This window comes from Acanthochromis polyacanthus, chromosome 13 (assembly GCF_021347895.1).
Source record: "Acanthochromis polyacanthus isolate Apoly-LR-REF ecotype Palm Island chromosome 13, KAUST_Apoly_ChrSc, whole genome shotgun sequence".
Lineage (NCBI taxonomy): Eukaryota > Metazoa > Chordata > Actinopteri > Pomacentridae > Acanthochromis > Acanthochromis polyacanthus.
This window is the reverse complement of record NC_067125.1, coordinates 35,162,232-35,189,256: the sequence shown is the minus strand read 5'-3', so window position 1 is coordinate 35,189,256 and position 27,025 is coordinate 35,162,232. Positions and strand designations below refer to the sequence as shown.

General features: G+C 42.0%; 1 protein-coding gene across 1 annotated transcript; it reads left to right on the top strand.

The window, feature by feature from the left end:
- Positions 1 to 235: 235 nt before the first annotated feature.
- LOC110966571 (SH2B adapter protein 2) lies at positions 236 to 27,025 on the top strand. Its single transcript, XM_022215975.2, is given in 10 exon segments — positions 236 to 461; positions 14,762 to 15,698; positions 21,991 to 22,092; positions 22,552 to 22,643; positions 23,019 to 23,119; positions 23,215 to 23,376; positions 23,500 to 23,702; positions 24,711 to 24,885; positions 26,571 to 26,765; positions 26,768 to 27,025. Coding segments are annotated over 9 exon segments (2,073 nt in total). The 5' UTR covers positions 236 to 461; positions 14,762 to 14,792; the 3' UTR covers positions 26,905 to 27,025.

Below are 27,025 nucleotides of genomic sequence, written 5' to 3'. Positions count from 1 at the left end.
TGACAAATTAATCAATATTGTCTTAGTTTACAATGTCAAGATTTAATTAACTAAATTCACTTAACCTGAACTAAAACATATGAACTAAAAAAATGTTGAGTTTGCCTTTATAATAATAAAATTCTCTTTTGTCCTTAGGTCTTCATGAAGCTGCTCCAGAGACCAGAAACAACCCGTTTGCGCAGCAGCTCGGACCTTTATTCTGAAACTCCCTCACCGGAAGACGCGCTGCTTCTGATCGTGCGCTCTTGACGGTCTGAGGTGCGCAGAGCGTTCATCAGCAGCTCAGTGCAGTCGAGCAGAGATGGAGGGAGAGCTGACCGGCTGTGAGCTCGTGTAAAGCGGACAGAGGAAGCAGCAGACGCCGGGAGGAACCATGTTCTACCCGGAGAACGAGTGACCTTCCTCCCTGCAGCACCAGGACCGACTCGGAGGAACCATGGATCCAGTCCTGCATTGAGGTGAGCCGCCGCTGCCACTGACGCTACTGCGTTTTTATTTCTTATTAAGCGCGTCTGGAGCATCCTGACGCTTGTGATTAGACGTTTCGCAGAGGCTTTTGGTGCGCTCAGGAGGAAGGTATCGTGATTCTCGGAGGACAAACAGCACCAACAACAACGACGTTCATGATAATGAGGCGTCCAGGTGCTGAGGCGGACTGGAGGCTGCTGTGTTTTGGTGTTGAACCCCACATTCAGCCTCCTCCGCGCTGAAACCCAGCGTTCAAGGTTTTTTCTTTATGATGACGGTGGAGAACAAGTGCTTGGTTGTTTTTGTTTGTTTGTCTGTTTGTTTTGCCCACAGAGGGAGTGTGGATGAGGCGTGCTGGACCTGAGGAGGGGGTGTTGGGGGGTAATCGCGGTGTAAAGGGGGCTTTTCCGTTAATCCATTTAATAGACTTGAGGGAGCAAAGTGTGGTCAGTCTCAGGACGGAGGGAGGCTCAGTGGGCCTGATGTGATCTGATGTCAGGGGATGTGATGTGCAGGCCACGGTCAGACCCCCCCTCCTCATTCATCGACTGCTCTCCGGACCTGATCCTCCATTCAGCAGGAGGCTGCAGCCGATTCTCCATTCATGAACATCCACTGTGGGCTCCACACAGGCTCCCCGGCCTGCAGCAGGCCTGTTTTAGGCCTATTGACTTTCTCTCATGTGTCTTTTTATGGGCTACACGAGGCAGTCTGTTAATATGGAGCTTGATAGGTCAGATATTAAAAGTATACAAGCCTGTTCATATACAATGTAGGCATTTACAGCCATGAAATGTTCTGATTGCACTCCTGTGAAGCTCTCAGGCACTAAATGGTGACTTAGTCTTAGAAGACAGCACTATATTCTCCTTATTTTTCAAGTCAATTCTACAACATTGCATCGGTAATGTTGCTTCATTGTCGCATTTAAGCAGAATCCCACAAAAATTCAACAATTCCGCCACTAAAAGTTGAGCTTCTCAGACCTGAGGTGTTTGTGTGCCTAGTGAAGCTTCACTGGCAGAATAACACCCATGCAGTATAAGGCACCACCAGACATGAAAGTGTTTGCTCTATGCCTTCAAAACTGGAGTTACAAGATGCAGTATAAAACAATGCCTGTAATATTCTGATCACACTCCCAGGAAGCTCTCTGGCACTAAATTGTGATTTTACAGTGAGTTAATTAAGGAAAACGGCACAATAATCTCCTTATTCTTCACAGTAATTTTACGACATTGCATCAGTAATGTTGTTTTTCTGTTACATTTCAACAGAAACCCTCCAAAATTTAACAATTCCTCCACTAAAAGTTGAGCTTCTCAGACCTGACATGAGTTCTTGTGCCTAGTGAAGCTTCACCGGCAGAATAACACTCATGCAGTATAATGCAGGATTCCAGCTTGTTCATATAGTATGTCGGCATTTACATCCCTGTAATGTTCTGGTTGCACTCCTGTGTAGCTCTCAGGCGCTAAATGGTGACTTAATCTTAGAAAACAGCACAATATCCTCCTTGCTTTTCAAATTAATTCTATAACATTGCATGGATGTTGTCATACTTTGTCAGCAATCCTTTGGAAAACCAACCTGACGTGAGTTCTTGTGCCTAGTGAAGCTTCACCAGCACGTACAGGTTAGAGGACAGAATAACATCAATGCCGTATAATGCAACACCAGGCATAAAAAGTTTGCTATATGCCTTCAGAAATGTCTGACCTGACATGAGTTCTTGTGCCTAGACCAGCAGAATAACACTCATGCAGTATAATGCACCACCAGGCACAGAAAAAGTTTGGCTTTTTACGCCTCGACATCACTGAATGTTCTGTAAGCTTTATTTCTGCAGCATCATTCAAAACTGGAGTGACAAGACAAAACAATCCCATGAAGCTTTCTGGCACTAGATTGTGATTTTTAAAGTGACTTAATCAAACAAAACAGCACAATAATCTCCTTACTCTTCAGCTTAATTCGACAGTTTTGCATTAGAATGTTGTTTTGTTGTCATATTTAGGCAGAAAACCTGTCAAACCTAAACTGCAACAGTTCCTCCACTCATAATAAGTGTCTGAAATGAGCTTTTATGCCAAGTGATGCTTCACCAGCACATAGAGATTGGAGGACCAAATAATCAGGACACCCATGCAGTGTAATGTACCAGCAGGAACAACAAGTTTACCATACGACTCCACATCACTTAATGTTCAGACGATTATAATAATAAGCTTTATTTCTATAGAACTATCATAACTGGAGTCACAAGATGCAGTACAGAACATTAAAAAGCAACAATCGAACATTAAAGAAGGCAAAAAAGACACTAAAAAATAATAAAAAGAGTTAATATAACAGTAGAAAACCAAAACTTTATATGAATACCTTTCTGTACAGGTGTGTTTTTATGTAAAAGCTCCTTCAATTGAGGCTCTGAGCTGTTCTCACTGCAAGGAGGAGCTTGTTTCAGAGAGTTGGGGCTAAAACAGGAATAGCATGGTCGCCTTTTGTTGTGAATCTGGACTGTGGAACTCCTAACAGTAATTAACTCTCTGATCTGGTGCAGAATATTAGATTAAAAGTTTTTAGATGGGGCTTTAGTGTTTTTTTGGTGTTTTTTTTTTTTTTTAAATTTCCCCATGTTTTGATATTTTCGTGCAAAGTCAGGTAAGTTAGGACAGGCAATGTGGCTTATAGTCAAAATATTTTAGAAATCTACTTTAAATTTTAAAGGAAAGGAGACTGACTGTCGCACGCATTAGATAAAGTGAGGCCAATAATATTAACCTAAATTGGACTGTTTTTCTTACGTGAAAATGACATTTTTTAATACCACCAGGTGCTATTAATTCATAGGTTGGTGTGCTAGTGTCAGAGTTTAGGGTTTTTGTCACTTAAAAAATATTTGAAATGATGCAGTAGGTTAGTGTCAGCTGCAATAGTCCAGAATAAGTTCATATATTTAAACAAACACACACATCTGTCTGGGCACATCACACATACTGTCATGAAAAAATGATTAGACCACACTTGTTTTGCTGTTCATTTTGTTCATTTTAATGCCTTGTGCAACTAAAGGTACATTTGTTTGGACAAATGTAATGATAACAAAAAATAGCTCCTAAGAGTTTAGTTTAAGAGCTGATATCTAGACATTTTCCATGGTTTTCTTGATTATAACCAAAAATCACTGAAGTTCCTACATCAGTAGCTATGTCATTGTACTGCCAAAAACAGCTTTTAGGTATTCCATGTTTTCTTTTTTGTCTGTTTTAGTCACATGATACACACAGGAGTTAGTACTTGATCGCATGAGTATTGTTTTGAGGACAAGGGTGGTCTAATAATTTTTTTCTATGACTATACATGCACACACAATGAGAATGCAAAATGCATGTATGAACAATAACATGTTTCTTTTCTTATCTATCACACACATCTTGTTTTAAAACAGGATATTAACATTTAAATATCCTTTGTAGACAGTGTGGCACCAAGAAAAGAGGCAGTAAAAGAACAGTTAAAGCATGACAGCAAAGTTGGATGGAAGCATGAAGGTTGAGTCAGATGAAAGTAAAGGAGAAGCTGGAGACGGGACAGAAACCAAAACTTAAATGGAATATGTCACTGTCAGCATTAGAGAGGCAAGTGAAGGGCGAAATGAAATGACTGAACTGATAGATGGATTTAACCATTAAAAAACATGAAGTACAGTTATTCCTGATTGTTAGGTGTCCTTTTAAGCATCACTGACTCTCCTGTTTAACCAGAGTGGGGCTGTTGATGTGTTTTTAAATAATTTCACTTAACAACATATTATTTTGTATAGAAATATCACAGAGAAGTAAAACTTCATGGATCCCTCAGAATTTTAGGTAGTTTTCTTGGTAATTTGCCAAAAAATGTCCCAAGTTACCTGACTTCCCTGTAGTGAATTAAAGCCCCTCTCTGGTCATTGATTTACCCCAAAATAACTCGCCTCTCTGTGTGTGAACGTTATATATTTAGAGGGTTTTTCCATGAAAATAATCCCTCCGTGCCTTAAAATGGCTTAGATGTAACTTTACACTGTTGGTTTAGCGTGAAGATATATGAATCCCTGCTTCATTCTTCATGTGCTCCTCCCCACTCACTGCAGCTCAGGCACACCAGCTCACCTACAGCTCTCCTCAGACACTGTAAAACAACTCTACGCTGCTAAAGGGGAAGGCATAATGTGGGAGTAATTCAGCCATACGTGCTTAAATGAGGAACTGATTCTGATTCTTTACCAAGGTTAAAATCTAAATGTACTATTGGTGCTTATTCATTTACATCTTTCTAAATCTGAAGTCTTCAATATTGTAACAATTCATTTTATCATGACCTGTGCTAAAAGTTTTTTATGTCTATATTCATATCTTTCAGCAGCATTTAGCAGTCAACATTTATATTGGTTTTTCAGTACTTTGACTCATGCTATGCCACTGAAGCTGAATAAAAGCCTATCCTGCACCTTCTCAGAAAAATGTGCATAATAGGTGCTAAATTTCAAGTGCTGAGATAATTAGTTATCAATATAAAATTAGCTAACGATTATTTCCATTGTCGATTCATCTGTCGATTTATTTTTGTTATTAGCTGTTTAGTTAGAAAATGGCAAAAAAAAAAAAAACACTCAATGTGTCACAAAGTCTAACATGATGTCCTCAAATATCTTATTTTGGCCACTACCCCACAAATATTAAGTTTAGTGTCAAAGAGGAGGAAAGAAACTAGAAAATATTTACATTTAAGAACCTGAAATCAGAGAATTTTTCCTTTAAAAATTACGCAAAGCAATGAATCGGTAAATAAAATGCTTAATTTAATAGCTGATAACTAACTGTTGCAGCTCTTATTCACCATTTTGTTGTATATGATATTTTTTGAGGCAAGCATGTTAGCAGACGTAAAATACGTTGTTCTGAATTCGTACAGAAAGTGTTAATGGAAGTGACTGACCTATAGCTGGCCAACAAAAACACCACAAACGTATGCTGTGTCAAATAGAGCAAAAATTCATGCTGCTTTATGTTCCACTGAGCCGTGTGAGTATAAATCCCTGTCTGTACCATTGTCAGGCTGTTTTTCACATCAGCTTCACTCTGAGGCTCCAAATTAAAAGCCCATCTATTCCGGTAACTGACACGCTCGACGCTCGCACAGGTTGTTCAGTGTTTTCCTCCTGCGCTCGTCTCCGTGAGAGGCCCGTGGTCATCTGTGAAATTAGTTAGACCTGGTGGGTGAGAGACAGGAAATGGAAGTCAGTGGCGCAATGTGCATCTCCCACGCGCTCCGTCCTTTATCACCGGCTGCCATATGGATGCCTGAGCTCACTCAACATTTACATTGTCGCTGCTTGCCAGAGGAAGGGAGAGAAAAGGAGGGAGGAATAAAAAGAAAAGAGGGAGAGAAAGAGGGAGGACATCCTGCCTTTAGAGGACACGCTAATTGATGTGTTTAATATCTGTGTGATGAGGCCGAGCTTCCTACATCATTAGACGTGGCTGGTAAACCGGCTGCTCTGCTATATTTATGATTCGGTCCTCAGGAATTCTCCATCTTCTCATCATGTCTGGATTCTTATCACCGCTTGTGTCGGTCTGAATCCACAAACACACAGATAGCTTCATGCTGCTGGTTTATCAGCGTCTGGATCAGGACTGCACTGAAAAAAGACGATTGTTGCACCAACTTGAATGAATTGCTTCCATTGGTAACATGCAATTTAAGCAATAATAGTAGCTCCGCTTGCATTTAAATCATTTAATCGCTCTCACATGAACAATGTAATTTTAAGGGCAGCTTGCCAATTTATGTATTTGCTTTAGTTAGTATGTAAAGCATAATTTTGTCATTAGACTTTCTGTTGTTTCCTTTTCTTTACTCTGTAATCCTACTGGAAGAAAACAGCAGATGAGTGGCTGCAGAAAGTGCTTTAGAAACGTGGATTTAAACTTAATTTTCATTTGGCTGAAAGTAGAATACCGGTTTAAGAGGACAAAGTGTGATTTCAAGTTGCTGGAAAAGACACAACAGCACTTTCAACTACACCTCAAATGCACATTTTACAGTGTATGTAGCGTTCAGAATTATTTGGTCAGAAAATGCTGAAAAGTGTTAATTTGTGTTTTCAAAAGCCCTTTTTTTGTGAACTCAAAAATATTCAGTTTTCCCCAAGCAGACAAAGAGACCAGAAAGTAACAATTAAGAGGCTTGACTGAGAGAATTCACAGACAGATTAATCAATTAACAAAGTAGCTGGTGTTTAATTTAATGGTTATCAACTGAGCGATTAATCGACTAATGGTTGCAGCTCTGATTCAAAATGTTTTGCGGATGTAAAATACAACAGCCTAAATTCATACAGGAAATGTTAATGGAAGTGAGCAATGTTTAGCTGGCCACCAAGCTAAATTTTTATAGAAACATTGATTTAAACCTAATTTTCATGTTTTCACTGAAACTGGAATGCTGGTTTAAAGGGACAAAGTGTGATTTAAAGTCAACAGAAATCCACAAAAGCAGAAAGATGAATGACATTAATCCAAAACAGCACTTTTATCTACAGCTCAAATTTTTACAGTGTATGCAGCTTCCATAATGTCCGTCTGTGCATGATCACTCTCCTCCCCAGTTTGTCACTGATAGAAACTCTTCCAGGCGCACTAGACAGGAAGGAGGTTATCAGTGTTCAGGTTAAAGGTCACTGACCGGCTGCTCTGAGGTGAAGGTGGAGGTCCATCACTGTTGACCCCTATTTCTGCTCTTTCTCCTGCCACAACATCTGATCTTCCTCCCTCATCTTTATCTTCAGTCTCCCTATGCTGGGATTCTTATCTCATGTCTGCATCTCCTTCCACTTCCATCATCCTTTCTTTTAATCTAGCGTTAAAGCTGGTGTTTGCAGTAGTTCTGTCTTTCTTTCTTGTCATCTTCTCCTGGGTGTCTGCTGTGCTAATCTGTATTGTTTTGACTTTGTCAGTTTTTGTTCCCGCGACTTCCTTCTTGTGTCAAAGTCTGCCATTGTTTCTGTCCTCCTTCAGCACCAAAACAAAACGGATATCGTGTTCGTTCTGCTGTCTGGATCTCTGTTTGATATGCTTGGGCTGCAAAGGCAGATTTTGACATTAATATATTGCATTCATGTGTTAATGTACTAACTAATGATGATATTTAAATAAAAAAAATGGCAGTTGATACAAGGAAATAGGTTTAGGGGACAGTTTTATTAACTTAAAATATGTTTTTTTCCAACCTGACAGAGCTTCCTTATCTTCAGTCCATATCTAAGCGTTGCAATGTTTACATCTTGTATAAGAACACATGATTAACGGATCCACATAGCATTGAAGATGTGCACAGAACTGGACTGTGCTCAGTGTGCCGCTAGCTGTGTCCTGTGCTGTGGAGCAGGCTAATCTTAGAAAACATGCCTAGGCCCAAACTCCCCGGGGTGGGAGCACAACATCACCCATCATGGTCATCAGCCAATCAGCGAGGGTCCGCGGTGCTGCTGGCATGAAGCCGCATACAGGGCTCTGTTAGACTGTACGTACAGTGTTTGTCTCTGGAGGTCTCTTCAGCTTTAAAAACACAAATCCATCTGTTATATTCAGCTGTAGTATCATTTCCTCAGTAGCTCTATATTACTGCCCACATCACCGCAGTATTAATCAGACGTGTATTTCCTGGCTCTGCATGGTTCAGTCCTGCGAGGACTCGACGCGCTACACGAGGTGAACGGATCTTGCCCGATGTGTTTTGCAGGTTGCAGCCGATCGCTTCCCCCTGCATGGTAATGTCTCTTTCCTCTCCTCCCCGGTCAGTTTACTGTTACAGACACAACTCCCAACCATCTGACAGAGATATCTGCCCCGCTCCCCGGGGTAAAGAACCAGCAGCAGGAGGAGGGGGCACAGTGGTGGCAGATCTTTACAACAGATAGGGAAGAGATACAGGAAGGAAAAGGGATTCCTGAAGCCTCAAGGATGGAGGTGGACATTTTTAGATTCCCCACGACTCCCTTTAGTATATTTTTTTCTTTTCTTTTCTTTTTTTTTTAATTTTTGCTTCCGTCCAGTCGGAGCTGAAAAAAAATTCTGACGGGAGTTGTGGAGATGTGAGAATCTACATGGTGCCTCTGCTCCCTCTTGTCCTGCAGTTTGTCTCCCTTTCTTTATGCTCCGCTTGTCTCCTCCACCTCCACACACTCGCTGATTGTTTTAGCAGCTGGCCTGTGGAGCTAAAACATGCCCCCCTCCAGAGGTGGAAAATGTGCTCAGATCCTAGAATCCCAAAGTGAATGTACCAATACAAATATGTACAGACCATGAAGTTATCATTCAAAATCCCTTTTAAATCAAAATTACAAAATATTAAGAGAAAAATCTACTTTAAGTTACCATAATCCATACCAATGTATTAAATAAAAGTGATAAATAGGATTGTACAAAAAATGATGACAGCAGTAGTTCCTCTCAGCTTTACACTGTTTTACAAGAACTTTAACTAGAGCCCGATTGATGCTGGACTTTTAGGACTCACACTGATTATATGACATCAGAAATTCTGATATTGATGTATGCGTATCAATATATTTTATATTAAAAGGGGAAAAATGATAAGGTTGATGGTTTATTAACTTTCCAGCAGTGCATTTCACAAAGTAGTTAGCAACTTACTGTCAAGACAAACCTTGACTCTGCTCCGTGATGTGTACTCTGCTACATGCGCTGCAGACAGTCTTGTAAACAGTGGAGCGAAAGCCGCTCTGCTGGACAAACTGTCTTTATTTCTAAATTTTCCCAGACATCTTTTTTTTTTTATCAGCGTAATGCCATAAACATATCAGCCAACCAATAGATGGATTCTAAATGTGAACTCTTTCTTTTGGTTTTCTGGTCTGCAACATGGCTTTTTTTCTTTCCCAGAGCAGTTTATAACTGAGTCTGTCTTAAGCAAAAAACTCGGCGCCAAAACAGCAGACAGACAAACTCCAAACTCAAAGCCAGTGACATTAGTGAAGCATTGAGCAGCTTCAGATTCAGCTGTTTCCCCTGAGAGCTGCTGCAGACTTTGCGCTGTCGAGGATCCTCCCAGAAGGTCCCATAAAAAACGACCATACGCAGCTCTCAAACGGACATGTACATTTTCCAAACCGATCCGTTAGTCGCCCTTTAAAATGCAATTAATACGGCAAATTAATTGTATATCAGTTTGTAGGATATATCAAAGGTTGTATTTTAAAAAAGACAACTGGACAATGTTTTATTACAAGGGTTCACAGCATTGTTTTAATCTTTAGCATTGTGTCATATTTTAGAAGCTTTTTATGTCTTTCTCTTTAAGATCCTGAACTGTAAAGGAAATACAGATGTTGGACATATGTGATGGAGTAAACAGTCAAATATTTCTCTCCAGCATGTGTTCTGGAAGTACAAACGTAGCATAAAATTGCGAGGAAAAAAACTGTAGTAAAGCACGGCCTGCAAGTAAATGTACTCAATTATTGCCCCCTGTCTAGTCATCTACACCATCACAACCACCGCTCCTCTTTCCTCATCCATCTCTTGTATTTTTCTTATTTTTGCTTTCCCTGAATCTTTATATCACAGTGTACCTTTTCAGTATGTAGTCTGCTCCAGTTTGCTGAGCCTCAGAAAACCATAATGCTGTCCACTTCCTCCAGCGTCTCATGGCTTGAGTTTCATGCTGACTCGATGACTGAGTGTGTGTGTGTGTGTGTTTTTGTGTGTGTGTGGGGGGGGGGGCGTCGGCGTACAGTAAGTTCAGTATCCTTGAGAGAGGCACATCCTCATCTTTGCGGAAGGGCAGGAGTTTGAGAAATGCACCTCACTGTGTGTTGTTGTTTTTCTGCTGAATGAGTGGAAAGTTGGCTCAGTGCAGGTTTTTAAATAGCTGAATGGATATTGACTTCCCTGCCAGCAACAGCAGCAGTGTACGCACACACACACACTCACACTCTCACAAGGGGAACGAGATAATTATTACAACAACACTTGGTGATTAGTAGTTTAGCTTACAAATCTTGTGTGGCTTGAATGGATGGATGCTTAAATGAATGAAAGGATGGATTCATGAATGAACGGAGAGGGATTTTCCTTCCAAATATTCATCTACTGTGCCACTTGCACATTTTATTGGGGAATTAAACATTTACTTATCAGCAGTATAACAGCACAACGTGTTAAAAGTCTCTCTGTCGCTGGTATTTGCACTGTGTGATATTAAACCAATTAAAAATGTTTGAATGCACTTTTTAATACTTTATAATAAGCTATAATTTACATGTATATATATGTCAATATGAATTCTTAATTGATATAGTTGCTAGCAAATGAATTTAAGCCCAGTGCATCGACAACTCTCTGCAGACTGTAGGCAGACCGTGGAAGCCCAAGAACGCCCCAATAATTAGAATTTCACAAGCAGCCAAATTGTTAAAATTAACCTGTATTAAACCTCTGAGACCCAAAACCTTCCAGTGGGTTTGAAAGATAATTTATTTTTTATAATTTGCTAAAATTACACTATTTGTCACAGTAAGAAACTGTAAAAACAGAAAGATTTTAGCTTTTCAAAGGATTGCCTGTGACATGTACTGCTGGAAAACCTCTGAAATTTCAGCAACATTGCTTTATTCTGAATGTCATATTAAAATTTTGTCAAAAACAGGCAGTTTGCACTAACCAGATTCTGTAAAAAAAAAAAAAATCAGAAAATTCTGCACCCGTCGTCCCAACCCTGAAACTGTAAGTGACTCAACTGTGGCCGACAGTCGTGACAAAAATTTAACTACTCTTTGGCTGAACTGGGCTGAACTGCAAGCTGTGTTCATACAGAGAAGACAGAGTATGACAAGCAAAAAATGTAGTTAGTAAAATATCTATAGTACGTAGAGTCACCGTTGTTTTCCCAGAATTAGTAACGCATGTTGTACATGTTTATTCCAGTTTTTTTTTTAAAGTTTTTGTAAAATAAATTAAAGAAATTTACTTTTTTTTTTTTTAGAAATGTCATTCTGTGTCATATTGAAAATAAGACATTTTCAGTTCTCCATGCTTCTTACTATGGTCATGCTGTTTCCATAGGTGTGCCCATTTTTACGGGAATATAAGGTCCTGCACCAGAGTACAGCTGTGCTCTGGGTTCAGAGGGTTATTACTAAAAATTTAAATACAATTAAATTTATCACATGTGAATAATTTGACTTTCTGTCTGAATGCATGGGGCTGAATTCTAATCTCTGAAATTTGCAGTCAGCACTCTTTCTTTCTTTCTTTCTTTCTTTCTTAAGAACAACAACACAATCCTTCTCATTCATGTTTCGCTACTATTCAGGCAACAAACCCAAGTCTCAGAAATCAAATCAAAACGGCTTAATTTGATACCCTTGTACCACCCACAAGGAAAGAAGCACAATGAAGCTAAATGTCCACAGTGTCTGCACTTTAGATTCCTTGGGGACATCCACGCAGATAAGAAAAACATTTACTTTGCTGTTTTCCTTTTATTATTCTCTAATCCCACCTTTTCCTGTGCTTTCTAGTGTCACAGCATTCCTCTGAAATTTTGACACCAGGTCTCAGCATCCAAGAGTTTCTCCACACGCCGAGCTAAGAAGCCGTTCTTCAGAGATCTGGCATTCATTTATCATATCCTGTCTCTGATCTGGCACACAGTTTGTTTCAGATCTGCGTGAGAAGAAGACGACAGAAAGCAATTGGCTTGTAGTTGAACACGCGTGTCAGACTTCATTCCAGCGGAGAGTTTTTTTTTTCGCGCTAATCCGTTCTGAAAAGGCAACCCATGTCGATGCCTTTGAAAATGACAATAAAGCCGCTTGCAGGAGAAATTCCAGGAAACTCTGCAGAACAAATGTATGCTCGATTCGGTTTGAGAGTGCAATTTCAGCAAGCAAACATTTGAGCAAACTGCCAATAGAAGCCCAGCAGCTCTGAGAATACGCTTTTACAGCTCGGGGAGTGTCGCCCATCCCTATGCTGCCCAGCCTGCCCACTCAAACAAGATCTTCTTTTTATCTGCGTGATTTATGGCAATAATCAAACCAACATGTGTCTGATGGTTTGGCGCTGTTCACTGATGCTGTATTAGTCACTGATGTGCTGAGGAAGAGAGAGGTGAGGGGGGGTGAAAACTGTCATTGGATGTTGCTACTGACACAACGCTGGTATGACTGTGTGTTAGATCCCCACTGTGGCGCAGACTTTTATCAGTGATGTGATGTGGTTTGGCACTGCTGGGGCCAAGGGGGGAGGCAGGGCCGAGGACTGAATCATACGAACACACACATGCTGGAGAGCAGAGGAATGCAAGGATGAGAGCGACCGTTGTCTCCGGAAAACGGCAATGAGTGAATGACGCTCAGCTCGTGTTGCGTTCAAGTTGGTGTTAACCTGCTCTGACAGAACACACTTCCAGATAATTCCGATAATTTGAGTGCATGTCAGAAATGATCAGTTGGTGAGGCGCACATCTGACGGAAACTGGCTTTTTTGGATCGTTTCCTTTCGATCTGTTGTCGCATCAAATCTGCTCAGAAAATGACTTCCAACCTTCGTGACATGCCAATCCTGCTCATAATCTGGAGCTGTCACAGATTCTGGACTCGTCAAATGAAAATATATTCCCACCACAACATGGAAATAAGATGCTGCTTGTTGGAGCTGTAGCTGCCAAATGCACAACAGCAGGCAGACAGAAGTGAGCTGTATTGTCAAGCTGGTTCAGGTTTCAGAGGTCCAGGCAGGCAGAAAATTAGATGGGTTTAGAACAGTGCAAGGAAAGTAAATAATCCTCAAAAACGGAGTAAAGCACAAGGGACCTAGGTGGGGAATAACTGGGCAAATAAATACAGGCAAAGTGTAGGAACTGAAGTCAGCCAGGCAAATGCATTTTGGCCATAGATTGCCCCTTAATTATGCATCATTTTAAGCTTTAATATAATTTAAACCAGTGAGTTATATGGAATCTAACTCTCTGCACAGTTGTCACAAGCAGGTAAATTAGCAATAGAGACCAAAACTATTTTAGTACCAGGCTGTAAACATATTAATTTCCACTGTAAATTGGTAATTTTAACAAGGGGATTCATGTGAATTGGCTTGCTTTTGGAACCAGCTTCAAGTGGCCATTCAAGGAACTGTATTTTTTGCCACTTATGCATTTGCAACCTCAGAGGTTGCTGCTTGATCAACATATAAATAGACATTTTTTCCTCTTTTGTTCTAAAAAAAAATGTCCTAATGAAAATGTAAAAATACAGTTGAAGCACTATCAAGTGGATGCTAAACCGACAAGTAGTGATAAAATCCAACTCCAAAACCATGTTGACTTTTCAGAAACCTATTACCGGTTCTGGTAAGCAACCAACAAAAGCACAACGAGCCTCTTTTACTTGACGGAGTGCAAGATAAACTGAACATTTACATGTAAGCATGTAAAAAGTATTGTTAGCAAGGTTAGCACCAAAGCTATTTTTCCCACTGCACAAATTTGCCACGTGTAAACAGACACACTCTGATGCTATCAGGCAAAGATCTCACTTTTCACTGCTATGTTTGAGAGAAAAACCTTTCGCTTCTAAATAAACCATTAAAAACACCAGACCAAAACTGACAACAGGGCTGTTTTCTTTGACTTATCAAATGTTTTGGATTTATAGACGTAGTCTTCACAGGACAGAGACACTTCTGTTGGGAAATCTAAACAATTAATCAAAGGAATAAGATGTTAAACAGAACCAAAGGCAATGTTGAGACTTACTTTTTGATGCTGGATCACATTTTTTTTGAATGGAACTCATGATCTCACTCCTTTTAGGGTCCTGGCTGAGGTCCAGATTATTACTTTGATGTTAAGTTGCTCATTTTACACGATGGAATGTGATAAAGGTGCAGATTAAAGGAGATTTGAATGCGAATGGTTTAATAATTCTGGCATAAAAATGCAAGAAAAAGTAAAACTTTTGCAGCATTTTATTCATGTACCTGCTACAGAAAATCAGCAAACAAGGACCTCATTTCTCATATCATCAGGATATAAATAATATAATGACACACACAAGCTGGTTCACAGTCTGCTTCATTCACACATCTTTTATTCTTTGCACCATCACACAGGCAAGCTGTTCCACGACTGTTGTATGTGTGATCCAAAGCTAGGAGTTCCACAAATACATGCTGTTGTAGCTTCCACACTAACACTCTGCTCCTCTTCTCCTCCTCAGCCTCTCCTTGGTGGGTTGGCATGGCCCAGTGATGAACGGAGCGGTGGTGCCTGGTAGCCCGGAGCTCTCCTCCTCGTGCCCACTGCCTGACTGGCGAGAGTTCTGTGAGCTCCATGCTCGAGCCTCTGCTGCAGACTTTGCTGACAAGTTCCAGCGCTTTCTGTCAGAGAACCCGTGCTACGACTCGCCCGGTGCCGATGCCAGCTTCTCACAGCACTTTGCCCACCACTTCCTGGAGTGCTTCTCTGCAGCGTTGACCCAGGCCCGGGAGAACCAGGCGTCCTCTCCAGGGGAGGACGGCTCCAACGCGGCACCCAAGTACAGCATCGTTCCTTTCCTGGGAATCCAGGGTTGCCCACTGTCCTACGGACACGACCTCTACCAGAGACGCAAGGACGCCGGGGCTTCAAGTGAATCCCTGGACAGCATGGACAGCGGAGGGGGAGGGATAGATGGGCGAGGCAGCGGCAGCACGGCCTCCCGAGGCCCCCAGACGACTCACAAGGTGTCGGCTCTGGGACAGTCCCGCAGCTCCGAGGACGTGTCGGTCAGCCACCCGAAGGCTCGCTTCAAGAAGGGCTTCTCTCTGAGGAACATGAGCCTGTGTGTGGTGGACGGGGTGAAGGAGATGTGGCACAGGCGGGCCTCCCCCGAACCTGACGCTCCCTCTGGGGCCAGGAAGGCCAACGGGGGAGGAGGGGGGGAGGTTGCAGGGGGAGAGAAGTGGTCCCAAAAGCTCCGGCTTCCCAGAGGGTCCCAGGGCCACAAGGCCGAGCTGCTGGAGATCCAGAGGGAGGGAGCGCTGAGGTACATGGTGGCCGACGACACAAACTGTATGGGGGCCGCTCAGTGGCAGAAATGTCGTCTGCTGCTGAGGAAGACAAAGAAGGATGAAGGAGGGGAAAGGTTCCTGCTGGAATTCTATGTGCCACCCAAGGTAACACACAACATAGTGGGGAGTCGAGCAAAGCAGTAATCATGGACTGTGATGTAATGGATCAATCTGTCTGATGAATCAACTAATTGTTTTTTTCTACTGAAGTGATGACAAATTATTGAAAGTCCTCACATCTTCAAATTTTAAAAGCAACAAGCAGCTTTATGTTTAATTTTTAATTTGTGCTGCATTATTATAACTTCAGTATCTTTTTTAGTTGTACAGATTATTCAAATGAAACAATTTTGCTCCCCGGAAAAAGTATTCTTCACTTTTTCAGCTAAAAGTTCTTCTCATCTTGTCACAAAATTTTATTTAACCTTCTGAACCCCGAGCAGCTGCTGGGCATTTTTATCTTCTGTCACATTTTTACTACCTGTAGGGTCATTTTTCACTGCAATAAAGTCCTGCACATCTGTGGAAACGGCACAACCATGACTAGTAGGAGTAGAGAACTCGAAAATTATTTAGTGCAGTATAGCAAAATTGTGCCAGAAATCATAAAATAAAAGAAAAAAGTGATGTTGAATTTCTCTGTTTATTTTATCAAAAATCTGGAGTCAACATGTACAACATTTTTCCAAGGGCCCACAGGTGTTTGTTTCCATACTCTTCTCTGCTCAGTATAAACACAGGCTGCAGTTCAGCCAAAAAGTCCCTCAATGTTTGTCATGTGACTGTTGATCAGAGTCACTAATATGTTGAGGATTGTGCCAAGAAATGCAGATTTTGTGTTTTTACAGAATCCTACTTTTTGAATTAACCATGTAGAATAAAGTGTTTTTGATGAAATATCACGATTTTAAGCTTAGATTTGAATAATATTCCCAGTAGACCAGCATGTCACAGATGGGTAGCTCAAGAACCACCTGACAGTTGAAAAACAGACAGTTCTTCCTGTTTTTACCATCTCCTAGCTCTAAAAATAATGTTGTATGGAGATTTTTAAAGCTGCCTGCATGTTTTGGAGTCCAGGGCTTAATGTATTTCATGCTATTTAGATCTTTCCATCATCCTCACCAAACAAAAACAGATAACTAATTGTTCACATCTGTAATTTTATTCACAAAAAAAAAATCCGGAAATTCAGTGTTTCTTTCATACCACAGCCTTATTTTGGGTTTGAGGTCAGCGTCTTGTTTTGGACCACAATACATTCTTATCACAGCAGTGTTGGTGAATTTCTGAATCTCTAATCCTTGTTGGACAGTAGGCAAAAATCAACTTTAATCAGTAATGAAAACAATCAGTAGCTGCTGCTCTTTGTGAATCCCACGTTTAAATTCAGCCTGATAATGCAGCCCTCCTGACGCTCAGTCACACAGGTCAGACCACACACTCACGTGCACACATGCACCCTTCACTTTTGTCTGTATGGGATTTCCAGATCATTGCCCCTGACCTTAAGTAGGCCATGAGGCTGTGCAGCTGAGTGTGTGTAAATCTGCCACTGTCCTTTGATCACGGCTGGTGGGAATGTGGGGATAAAGCTGCGGAGTGGGGGAGGAGAGGGGTGAGGACAGGTGGGAGGCAGGCGTGGGAGGGAGAGACAGAGCTGGTGGAACAAACCGGAGAGAGAGGGGAAGCTGTTACATTGATTTCTTTAAGGCGACAGGATCACAAAGTTTCCCTTCCGTGTGCAAAAAATAAATATTGATTGCCTCCTCGTCGCTGGCAAACCGGCTTCGGTGACAAACTGAAAATAGGAACCAAAATAGTTTTGTGAGTCACTTGAGCCACAAGAGGAACATATAAAATAAACCTTAATCATCATGCTTCAGCAGTTTCATCTGTAATGTTCTATTAATGTCCACATGTGGGAAAATTATTACCAGCCGTGGACGAGGCTGAGATGAGGAGGGACTTCAGAGCAGCGGTTACAGCCTTGATGACACATTAATTAAACACACGCATCTCGGCAGGCCTGCGCTGCAGACACTCTCAGAGTTGTTTTATCTCTGCCATCCTATTCGTATCTTACAAATCATAACAGTGCAGAGTCAACAGTGTCGGAAAGATAAACTGACTCATAAAATTTCACTCCTACCGGCTCCTGGCTCCGTCCCTGTCAGGACCATCAGTCTGTGTGGCAGAGACTGCAGCACGATAATTGCCCGCATTATGACACAGCAGCAGCTTCCGAGAGTGACCCACTCTGTGGTTCACATCACCCAAAGTAGCAGCTAGAGTAGCAGTTGTAACACATCCGAGGCTGTTTGTCCTCATGTAGCATCAGCACTGAGGAAAAATCCCAATTTGATTGTACGAGGATTTTATTTTCAAATGTTGTCTGAGAATATGCTAAATTATTCTGTTCCGTGCCACTTTTGCAATTCATTCTGTCACAGCTTCTTTAAGCTCTTTTATGTCCCTCTAGTTTACTGTTGGGCTGCACAGTGGTGAGAGTGGTTAGCACTTTCGCCTTGCAGCAAGAAGATCCTTGGTTTGAGTCCCGGCCTGAGCCTGGGATCTTTCTGCATGGAGTTTGCATGTTCTCCCTGTGCATGCGTGGGTTTTCTCCGGGCACTCCGGCTTCCTCCCACAGTCCAAAAATATGCTGAGGTTAATTGATTACTCTAAATTGCCCGTAGGTGTGAATGTGAGTGTGATTGTTTGTCTGTATATGTAGCCCTGTGACAGACTGGTGACCTGTCCAGGGTGTCCCCTGCCTTCGCCTGAGTCAGCTGGGATAGGCTCCAGCACCCCCCGCGACCCTAGTGAGGATAAAGTGGTGTATAGAGAATGGATGGATAGTTTACTGTTGTCATTCAGCTTCATTGCTTCCATCAGCGTAATTTCCAGATGTAGCCAGCAAGAGAGCCAGATAATTTTCTCATGAGGAGGTGGAGACCAAAAATGGGGCAAAAACAAGCTATGAAGATGTGCAACAATGAGAGTAAAAGTTGTAACACATCAGATGCTTTAAGTGAAAATGTAATTGCAAGAGTGTTTTCCTTTTTTAAATATCTGAGTGAATGCTACCTTTTTCTGTTTCAGGACACTTTTGCCAGTCACAGTTCAGCTTGTTTCAGCTTGGAGAACTACATTCTCCTGCCATGAACTAGCGGAATAACATTTGCCACCAGATCCGGCTCTTTCCTTGACAAATACAGAAACACAGCTACACATACACAGTAACGACACAATGATGACTTCTCAAAGCAATTTGTCTTTTTAAAGTCCTGTCATTATAGTAGTTCAGAAGAAATTTCTCCATTCCTCCAGACGAATGGTCCCGTCACAATTTTACTCACTGTGTGTTACTTTTTACTGCAATACATTTTTTTTTCACCAAGACGTATAGAATCAAATGGTTTTGATGAAATATCATGATTTTGAAGTTAGATTTGGTTTCCAGATGGAATGGCATGTCACAGATGAGTACTTCAAGGACTGTTGGAAAGTTGAAAATCTGACAGTTCTTTCTGTTGTCAGACTTTAGGCAGACTTTATGGAACTTAAAGAGTAGATTCATCTAAATTGCAAAGTGTGTATGTTTTCACTTCCCTTTGTTGGTGTCTAACCATGCTGATCATTTCTGTTTTGCTTCTGAGGTTTTGAGATATGCACGGTGGAGATTTCCACCTCATGTTGAAGGAAATGGGAAATCACTACACTAATCAGCATTATTAGACTATTATCAGGATTAAACAACATGTGTAATGTGGAGAGAATTATCCCCTCCTAAATCTGCGGTCATCCTCTGCTCTTCGGAACATCACAGCTTCTTTTAAGTTCCTCCAATTCACTGTTGTTGAGCCGCTTTCATCGGCATCATTTCCAGATGCAGCCAGCAACTCTTATTTGACACAGTGGAGTGTTTAGCAGCTACAGAGCCAGACAATTTTATCAACTGATGGCGGAGACCAACAACAGAGCAAAAAGGAAAGTTAATATTGGACTTAGATTCATTAGGTGACCATAAACATTACTTCAAGTTAATGCTGCTTCTCAAAAGGCAACTATTAAGTAAGAAGTTCACTCTGCCAACACTCCAAAAAAAACATACACAAATAAAAACAAAATGATCTGCATGTTTAGATACTATTAGAGATGAAGACTTAACTGCCCAACAGACAGAAAAATGAATGTGTGAAGGTTCACGCCATCTGTACTTGATTTTTCTCAAGATTTCATGAGCTGTGCAGCAGAGAACACACTACTGGTTTCATCAGCTATGTCTCTGAACACACAATGTGCACACAGGCTAACCTCATGTTGTCCTGAGCAGAGAGGTACAGGAAATGGTCAAATGGTTAATACAGGAAGCGGTTTTTGACATCTGATCCAAAGAAAGGACTTGTGGGCGTGGACGGCACCCAGCTGCACAGACGGATCAAGATGAGAACAGTGTTACTCCAGACAGATGAACTGATAAGCTTCTGCCAGACTATCAGTCAGCCTCCTTCTCGCTCTGCCTCTCCTGACACGCACAGACGTGGATGCATACAAACACACAGCTCAGTGCCTCAAACACACTCGCTGGATCTGTTAAGATTATCGTCTGGATCCGAGTCTCTGCAGAGGGCACACTGAGGCCAGGCTGTTTTCTGTGTCCACCTTCTTGTAAACTCTTCCTGCTTCGTGTTTGTTGGTCAGTCAGCAGGAATAATCGCTGAGATGCAGCAAGAAATAAGAGACTGCGTAAAAACTGAGCTGTGGTGATATTTTTGCAGATCCTGCAGTCTTTTTTTGTAAACTCTTCTCTACTCTTTTTATGCTGGCCTCATTTTATTTCAATGAGTTATTTAATCTGGGGGCGTAGTGCGTCGCTGCTCAGGCTGCACCAATAATTTTGACTGCATGCGGCCCCTAAATTATTATGTTTGACGAGAACTTTTAGGGTTTGTGCGTTTCACACTAAAGATGGTTCTATTTAAACCTGTACCACTAATTTAAAGCTTTATGTAGGGTTGTTTTAGAAAATATATAGTTGCTCCTTTTAAAAGTGTTGCAGTTGCCTCCTACAGGATGTAACACAGGATGTAATTTAACCCTGGACCGTTCATAATTGTTTATTCTGGTTTTTGGTGATAGCACACTGGCAGAAAATCGCACTGCCACACAGGGAGTGATGCATTGTTTGTCTTCTGGAGCAGAATGATTATAAAAGATGTCGTTACAAAATTAAATGAAATCCACTCTGATCTCCAAGCTTAAGGGAACACAGTCATGTTTATTGTCTTAATACCAGAACAGGGATTTCCAACTTTTTTTGGCTGTAGTTCATGATTATCAAGTATACCGGAGGTTCTCTTTTTAGACTATTTAATACGTTTTTACGGGCCTTTTGATGATACTGTTTCCTTTCTTATTGCACAGTAAGATAAAGCACATATTACTGGTAAATAAAACATACTGTACTGCAGAAGAGCTATTAAATATGCTAAATTTGTGTAGTTTAATTTCCCAACTCTGGCAGCAGTCTTGTGACTCTTTCATCTGAGGACCTTGTGAGGCTCCTGACTGACATGTTTGTGTAGATTCTTAGTCATACTTCATGACTATAGTAGGAGTTTCACTAAAAATTCAACTGGACTTCTCTTTTTGATTATTAAAGACCTTTTACTTCTCATCCAAGAGGAGTATTCAGTTCTGAGCTCCCAGAAGAAATGTGAGACATCTTCAAAAAGAGCTGTTTACCTCCTGACTAACCTATTGAAAACAAAGTGCAACAATTTGCAGCTCTGAATCCTGACCTGCAGTACTTTAGCAGTTCTAGATCTATGTTTCAATCTTCATCTATGGTCATGACCTCTGGGTAGTGACTGAAAGGATGAGATTGTAGATACAAATGGGTTTCTTTCATTGAGCGGCTGGATTGGGCTTAGAGATGCGATGTGGAGCTTAGACATCTGGAGTTGGATATCTGGTGGTTTGGGCATTGGCTTAGGATGCCTCCTTTGTGCCTTTTAAAAATTTTCTGGGAACATCCAACTGAGAGGAGACCCTGGAGGACACCCAGAAAGGTTAAAGTGATGGACTGATAACCCATTGTTCTCTGCACGTAGGGTTTGAATCCCTACTTTATCAGTTTGGATAGTAGAGCTTTTTTAAATCCTAACTAGCTGGAGGTATTACATATCTCACTTAGGAACACCTTGTGATCCCCCAGGAGGAGCTGAAAAACAGCTTAACCTGCTAACACTGCAGCCTGAGTCCATATATGTGTGAAAAAAATGGATAGAATCCTGATTTTATGTCCAAAAAGCCTCTAATGTGTTATTAAATATATGTAGTAATGGTTAATTTGGGCATTTTAACATGAATGTTTGTTTGTGTTTGGTTGTAGTCCTCAAAGCCCAAAGTGAGCATCCCTCTGTCAGCCATCGTGGAGGTGAGGACCACCATGCCGTTAGAGATGCCTGACAAGGACAACACCTTTGTTCTCAAGGTAGGATCTGGGGTGGCTGTGGATCAGGTGGTAGAGCAGGTCGTCGAAGGGTCGGCGGTTCGATTCCCGCTCTCACTAGTCATGTGCTGCATGCCGAAGTTTCCTTGCGCAAGATTCTGAACCCCGAATTGCCTACCAGTGACTGTTCCACTGGTGTATAAATGTATACTGACTGATGTGTGTGTGTCTGGGTGAATGGGAACAATTGTTGTAAAGTGCTTTGAGTACTCTGATTAGTAGAAAAGCGCTATATAAGAGCAAGTCCAAGTCCATTACCTTTACATAACTACACCTGCATTAGTTGAAATGTCACAAAAAATCTACGTGGAAAACAGAGTTTGAAAACAGGTTGTAGGAAAATGAGGTAGTCCACGTGTTTGCTGAGTTAACATTGATTTTCCCTGATGTGACCCACTGAACAGAGCTCAGTGTGACTCGACTGTTTGGCTGCTTCCACAGGTGGAAAACGGGGGAGAATACATCCTGGAAACCATCGACTCCCTGCAGAAAAACTCGTGGGTTGCTGACATCCAGGACTGCATAGACCCTGGGTAAACCACCAGATAAATATTTGCTGTTGACTGAAGATGGAGAGAAGAGAGAGACCGAGGGATGGAGAGTAGATGGGAAGGGGAGGGAAGGAGGGGAAACACACACAGTCATTAATCATCCTATTAGTGGAGTTTTTGACAGGCTGCTTGAGCACAAACATGGGCGAGCTTTACACCGCCGACATTCCTCCTCAGTTTCCTGGAGTAGTGGACGATTCTCGGAGCAGCTCAGGACATAAACAGAGAGATTATTTGTGTTTGTAAGATGTGGCCGTGTGTAGAGTTGTGTGTTGGGGCTTGGGGATGTTTGTTTGCACATGTGTATGCATGTGTATACGTTCTTGCGGTTCTCCTGACCTGCCTGCTTGTGTACAGTGACAGCGGCGATGACATCGAGCTGGCGTCATGTCCTCATGGTCAGGCATCCAAAGACTGCTCCATGGTGGCCTCCTGCAGCTGTGAGCTGCTTTCTGAGGGTGAGCAAAGACTCGGCTCTACTCTTGTGCCACGTTGCATAATGTTTACATGTTTTGATCCTGATGAATGCGCCCATTTATAAAAACATGTTTAGGAGTGTATCGTGCTCCAGAGCGGTCGTGTCCTACGGCAGCAGAGCATTACAGCGCCCCCTCAGTCCGATGCAGGGAACCTCCTTTCACCCAGCACCCGTCCCACATGCCTTTAGAGCGCTTCCTCCAGTCCCCAGAAGCCCAGGGCTCCAACTCCTCTGCAGGTAAAAACACAGGCATTTGCTTTTCCACCTCTGGAAAATCCAAGTAGGTGAGGATTCATGAGCATAAAAATCAACAGACAACAGATGGAGAAAAATAAAGAATTTGTGTGTGACACTGCTCAGGTAGTGGTGAGGGAGCAAAAGACTCAGATGGAGATGCCAGCTTGGTGGGTTACCCATGGTTCCACGGTACGCTGTCTCGTGTGCGGGCGGCTCAGCTGGTGCTTGCAGGCGGAGCCAGGAGTCACGGACTCTTTGTGATTCGTCAAAGCGAGACGCGGCCGGGCGAGTACGTCCTCACCTTCAACTTCCAGGGCAAAGCCAAGGTGAGTAGAGATGCAGCATTATATTATGTGATGTGCTCTTTGTTTGTTTTTGTCAAGTTCAAAAGAAATAAATGTACTGAATTCAAAGGCATGCAGAATATAGAATTACTTAAAGCGTAATATTTATTTTTGCTTTATAAAAGGCTTAAAGCCATTAACCCTTTGAACCCCAAGCAGATTCTGGGTGCTTTTTGCTCCTGTAAGATTTCTGTTCACTGTCGGCTCATTTTTAAATGCATTATAAAATCTGCCACTTTCATGAGAATTGTAGAGTCATGGTTAAAACAAACTTTTAATGTTTAAATGACACATGTAGAATAAAGTGATTTTGATGAAACATCACAATTTTAGGCTTAGATTTAGATAAGATGAGAAATTCAGGAACATTTGAAAGATGAAAATATGCAAATTCTGTCTTTTTTCTAATAGTTTCTTGCTCTAATAAGTTGTCATTTTGGTGATTTTTTTTTTTTTCCTTTTTAAAGATAACGTCTTTCAAACATGTCATCAGGTTTTGGTGTTCAGAGAGTTAATAGATTCTCAAACTTGTGGTTGATTCAGTTTAAACAATGAATTAACGTTTAAAGAACTCATTCTTGTTCTCCTGACGTTTGGGCCTGCAGTCTTTGCAGACTAAGTTGTTCAGGCCCTGAAAAAGCTGCAGTAATGTCAACGTTTTGTGTTCCCTGATGTAACATGATTCCTGCACATCACATCCTGCCAGCCGGCAGTGTTGAGGAAGTGTCAGCTGCCGCCTCTTCCTCTGGTGTCCTCTTGGCATTCTGTCGATCTTTTTTCACAGCAAGACGCCTCTGAGATAATGTCCTGACCTCTGTCTTGGTCTGTTTGTTTCAGATGTTCTCTGTGTCTCACATGGCTATTCTGTCTTCCTGTGTTTTTCCTTTCTGTGTCTCATTTTCTTTCTCATTTGCTGTCTCTGTCCATCACTTCTGTGTGTTACGAACCTTTCTCCACCTCATGTTATCTCCCCTTCTTTCTCCCTCCCAGCATTTGCGGTTGTCAGTCAATGAGAACGGCCAGTGTCACGTCCACCACTTGTGGTTTCACACCGTATCGGACATGCTGAGACACTTCCACGCCCATCCGATCCCCCTTGAATCTGGAGGCTCAGCCGACATCACACTACGCTCCTATGTACAGGTGCAGCGAAGCTCCACCACAGGTACTGCACACACTGACCTGAAGCTGCTCACAAACCACATGTTACTGTTGATTTGACTGGTCTGTCTGTGTGCTCCTGCTACAGTAAGATTTAACATTTACAATGATCTTGGGATGAGGCTACATAGTGGAACAGTGTTCAACAGTGCTGCCTTAGAACCTGCATGTCCTTCCTGTCTCTGCCGGCCTTCTAACACAGTCCAAAGACATGCATGCTAGGTTAATTGGTGATTCTAATTTTTGCTGTAGAATTGAGTGTGAGCGTGCATAGTTGTTTGCCTCTTTGTGTTAGTGATGGACTAGCATCTCCTGACCCTCCACACAGTAAAGCGGATATAGCAAATAGATGTATGATTTAGTAATTTCCTCAGTTGTGCCTTTTGTCATTGCTTAACTTCTCTGAAAACCAAGCAGGTGATTTTGGCTGCTGTCACATTTTACTTGCTGTGGGCTCATTTTTCAGTTTAAAATCCTGTACCTCTATGGAAACAGCATAGCCATAGCTATGTGATGCGATTCTATGTCACTGTTTTAATTAACTACTTTCTTTTTTATTGGATTTGGACTTGCCTCTCGTCTACTTTATGCAAACATAGTCTGCAGTTCAACTTAAATTTTTATCACGACTGTTAGTGACAGCTTGCTCACTGATGTTTTGAAGGTTGTGATGGGAAATGCTGATTTTTATTTTATTTTTTCACAGATTCTGTTTGGAGCAAATTGTTTGTTTTTGGTGAATCTATAAATGACAAATGTAGAATAAAGTGATTTAGATGAAATATCACAAATTTTAAGCTTAGGTTTGGTTAAGATTTCCAACAGAACTGTGCATCACATACAATTAGTTCAAGGACCATCGGAAAGTTAGAAATCGAATACTTTCTGTCTTCACAGTTTTTGGCTGTGATGAATAGTCATTTTGGTGATTTATTTTTAAAAAAAGATATCATGCCTTTCAAACATACTGGCAGGTCTTGGGGTTCAGAGGTTAAACTTAAAGAATTTACCTAGCTTTTGACTCTACTTAAGAGAGGAGTCTCAGTTTGACAGTCACTCCTTGAATCCCTGAATCTAAAGGATAATTGTTAGCGAGTTAGAAACTTTAAGTTAAATGTGTTGATGGGTTGTAGACATTCAACCTCAGAGACGGAGGAAACAGAGCTTAAAACTCACTAACCCCCACCCTCTCCCCCACACCCCCATCCACACTAACACTGCTGCTGCCCTCCACTCTCCTGGCATGGGATAAATACCCTCCTGTACAGGAGAGTGAGGGGGCGATTATACCGCAGGAGTTTTGCATGCAGGCCGAGACTCCAGCTTCAACCCACCCCAGTGGTCACAAAGAGGCCCTCTGTTTCCCTGAACGCTGGACCTACACACATTCATGCACTCACTCACATGCACATAGAGTGAGGGTTTGATTCAGGGTGTAAAAGGCTTTATTGATACACTGGTCAGGCGTGTCTTTGGCATCAGTGTTGTCGGTGTTATTGCCCACCGAGAGAAAGGATGATAAAGGAGGCCCACACTGTCTGTGTTTACATGCTGCTCTGTGAAGGAGCCTTTTACTCGCAACCCTCCAGCGTAAACCAACAAACAACTATCAGCAGCACCGATTAATCTGTATTATTAATGTGTCTTCTATTAAAAGGATGTCTTCCTTCTTCCCACAATCTGCTGCAGATGTGGCTGCGCCTCCAGTCCTCACTCCATCCAGGGATGCAGGCTGCCGGACAGATTCAGCTCCGCCTGCGCTTCACCCTACCGGAATCGTGACGCCTGCAGGGCCTCCTTCTGATGCCCCACTTTCCTCAAGCACCTCCTCCTCACCCACCGCCCTCCCCTCCCTCTCCCGCAGTGACCCAGGTACCGGAGGGGGGTGGGAGGAGGGTTACAGAGCCGGAGCAACAGCTCTGAACGCCTTCTGGAGGCCTCTAGTGGTGCATCCGAGGACTACCACGATGCTGATGGGACTCGCAGGGCCAGAGCTGTGGAGAACCAGTACTCTTTCTACTAAACCACATCAGGCAGGGTTTGGTCATGTATCTGCTGACTGGATGAGATTCAGAAAGTTGGAGGTGACATGTGGTGCTCTGCTGATGGTGAAATGGTCCAGATCACTGGATCACCCATCATTT